Here is a 2,871-nt window from a genome sequence, read left to right on the forward strand (position 1 = left end):
ATAATTTAAACCACCTTCCTGCCTGCCAGTACACTCCTGCAACTTTGAAACCTTACTCATGACCTCACTACTCTCAACCTCCTGTATACTGGAGCTACAATTCAGGTTCCCAATCCCCTGCTGAACTAGTTTAAACCCTCCCGAAGAGCATTAGCAAATTTCCCCCCCAGGATATTGATACCCCTCTGGTCCTGGTGTAGACCATCCCGTTTGTAGAGGACCCACCAACCCCAGAATGAGCCCCAATTATCCAGGAATCTGAAACCCTCCCTCCTGTACCATCCCTGTAGCCACGTGTTCAACTGTTCTCTCTCCCTATTCCTCGTCTCGCTGGCATGGGTAACAACCCAGAGATAATTACTCTGTCCTAGATCTAAGTTTCCACCCTAGCTCCCTGAATTCCTGCCTTACATCCCTATCCCTTTTCCTACCTATGTCGTTGGTACCTATGTGGACCACGACTTGGGGTTGCTCCCCCTCCCCTTTAAGGATCCCGAAAACACGATCCGAGACATCACGGACCCTGGCACCTGGGAGGCAACACACCAACCGCGAATCTCTCTCGTTCCCACAGAATCTCCTATCTATCCCCCTAACTATGGAGTCTCCAATGACTAATGCTTTAACTCCTCTCCCCTTTCCCTTCTGAGCAACAGGGACAGACTCTGTGCCAGAGACCTGTACCCCATGGCTTACCCCTGGTAAGCCCCCCCCCCAACCAGTATCCAAAGCGGTATACTTGTTACTAAGGGGTACGACCACAGGGGATCCCTGTACTGACTGCTTCCTCCCAGCCCCTCTCACCGACACCAATCTATTTTTATTCTTCGGAGTAACTACATCCCTGAAGCTTCCATCTATGACCACCTCTGCCTCCCGAATGATCCGAAGTTCACCCAGCTCCAGCTCCAGTTCCCTAACGCGGTTTCTGAGGAGCTGGAGATGGGTGCACTTCCCACAGGTTAAATCAGTAGGGACACTGACGGCGTCCCTCACCTCAAACATTCTGCAGGAGGAACATTGTACTGCCTTCCCTGCCATCCCCTCTAGATAAAAAAAAGAAAAAGAAAGAAAGAGCTTACCTGTTATTCACTCTACCCCTTAGGTTAAAGGAGGTGGAAGGGTGGGGGGCACTACAAGTGTAGTGTGTAGGGTTTAGGAATGCCCAACTTAAATACAGGTAAAAATAAAACACTTAACCAGCAACCACTGCGCCCCACACAAGAACAGCAATCAGCTGTTATGGGCCCGTGCAAACAATTTAAATCTTTACTACTTACCCAGCAGTCACTCTGTCCTCACTCCGACCGGATTCAGCTGGAAACTCCTAAAGTAAGTTTTTTAAAAATTTACTCCCCTTCTCAGCAAGCACACACTCAGCAACCACTGCGGCCCGCACGATAACACCTCAGGGAAAAGACAAACTACTTACCAGTCAATCACTTACCTGCAGGCTGTGACGTCACGGTTCAACTTCTTTCTACTTCTACCTGCCCTCGCGCCTTCCTCTTGATCTTAACTCGGCTGGGATCCTTACAGGTTGTTTTTTTTGGTTAGAGGAGGAGGGTAGGGAGGGAAACACCTTCCTCCCGCCCCTTTCTCTGGACCGACCCACTCTCTCAATGACCCCGTCACTTTCCCTGGACCAGCCCACTCTCACTGGCCCAGCCCCTTTCTCTAACCCTAACCCAGCTTTCATGATCCTGTCTTCCGCTCTTGCACCACCCCGGGCCCTGCCTTTGCAGTTGACCCCGCCTCTGTTGGCCCCGCCTCCCAGGTTTGGCCCCTCCCTGGGGCCCACCCCTCTGATTGGCCCTGCCCCGGGCACCGCCTCCTGGGTTTGGCCCCGCCCTGGGCCCCATTCCTCTGATTGGCCCCGCCCCAGGCCCCACCCTGTTTGGCCCCACCCCCAGGCCCCGCCTCCAAGTTTGGCCCCGCCCCAGGCCCGCCTCCCGGGTTTGGCCCCGCCCCGGGCCCCACTTCTCGGTTTGGCCCCGCATTAGGCCACACCCCTTTGGTCCCGCCCCGGGCCCCGCCTCTCAGATTGGCCCCGCCCCTGGCCCCGCCTCCTGGGTTTGGCCCCGCCCCGGCCCCACCCCTCTGATTGGCCTCCCGGGTTGGCCCCGCCCCCGCTAAGATGGCCGAGCCAGGTGGCGGTGAGTTCTCTCCGGAGCTGCAGAGCAGGTAAAGGGGAGCGCGAGCGGCAAGACTCCGACCCGCCGCCGGTTCCGCGCCTGGGAAACATCGGGGGCCTCGTCTCGGGAAGGCCGAGATCACAGACCGTGTAGGGCCCGAGGGGGAGGGGACGGGACGATGAGGGGATCGTTGGGGGCGAGAGGGGATCGTTGGGGGCGAGAGGGGATCGTTGGGGGGGGGGGGGGGGGGTGAGAGGGGATCGTTGGGGGGGGGGTGAGAGGGGATCGTTGGGGGGGGGGGTGAGAGGGGATCGTTGGGGGGGGGGTGAGAGGGGATCGTTGGGGGGGGGGTGAGAGGGGATCGTTGGGGGGGGGGGGTGAGAGGGGATCGTTGGGGGGGGTGAGAGGGGATCGTTGGGGGGGGGGGGTGAGAGGGGATCGTTGGGGGGGGGGTGAGAGGGGATCGTTGGGGGGGGTGAGAGGGGATCGTTGGGGGGGTGAGGGGATCGTTGGAGGGGGGGTGAGGGGATCGTTGGAGGGGGGGGTGAGGGGATCGTTGGAGGGGGGGGTGAGGGGATCGTTGGAGGGGGGGGTGAGGGGATCGTTGGAGGGGGGGTGAGGGGATCGTTGGAGGGGGGGGGTGAGAGGGGATCGTTGGAGGGGGGGGGGTGAGAGGGGATCGTTGGGGGGGGTGAGAGGGGATCGTTGGGGGGGGTGAGAGGGATCGTTGGGGGGG

General features: G+C 59.2%; 1 protein-coding gene across 3 annotated transcripts in view; it reads left to right on the top strand.

Annotated features, from left to right (window-relative positions):
- The first annotated feature begins 2,104 nt into the window (after positions 1-2,104).
- The window catches only part of klhl26 (kelch-like family member 26), a 7,561-nt gene continuing 6,794 nt past the window's right edge, over positions 2,105-2,871 (top strand). The window contains exon 1 of one of the 3 annotated variants that reach the window (XM_038777374.1): positions 2,105-2,184. In XM_038777374.1, the coding sequence (XP_038633302.1) occupies positions 2,138-2,184 (47 nt within the window). In that variant the 5' untranslated portion in view covers positions 2,105-2,137. Of the gene's footprint in view, positions 2,185-2,242; positions 2,285-2,871 lie in introns of those variants that run through there. The other 2 variants (XM_038777376.1, XM_038777375.1) reach the window with 2 other exon arrangements.

The sequence above is a fragment of the Scyliorhinus canicula genome, chromosome 18 (assembly GCF_902713615.1).
Source record: "Scyliorhinus canicula chromosome 18, sScyCan1.1, whole genome shotgun sequence".
Taxonomy (NCBI): domain Eukaryota; kingdom Metazoa; phylum Chordata; class Chondrichthyes; order Carcharhiniformes; family Scyliorhinidae; genus Scyliorhinus; species Scyliorhinus canicula.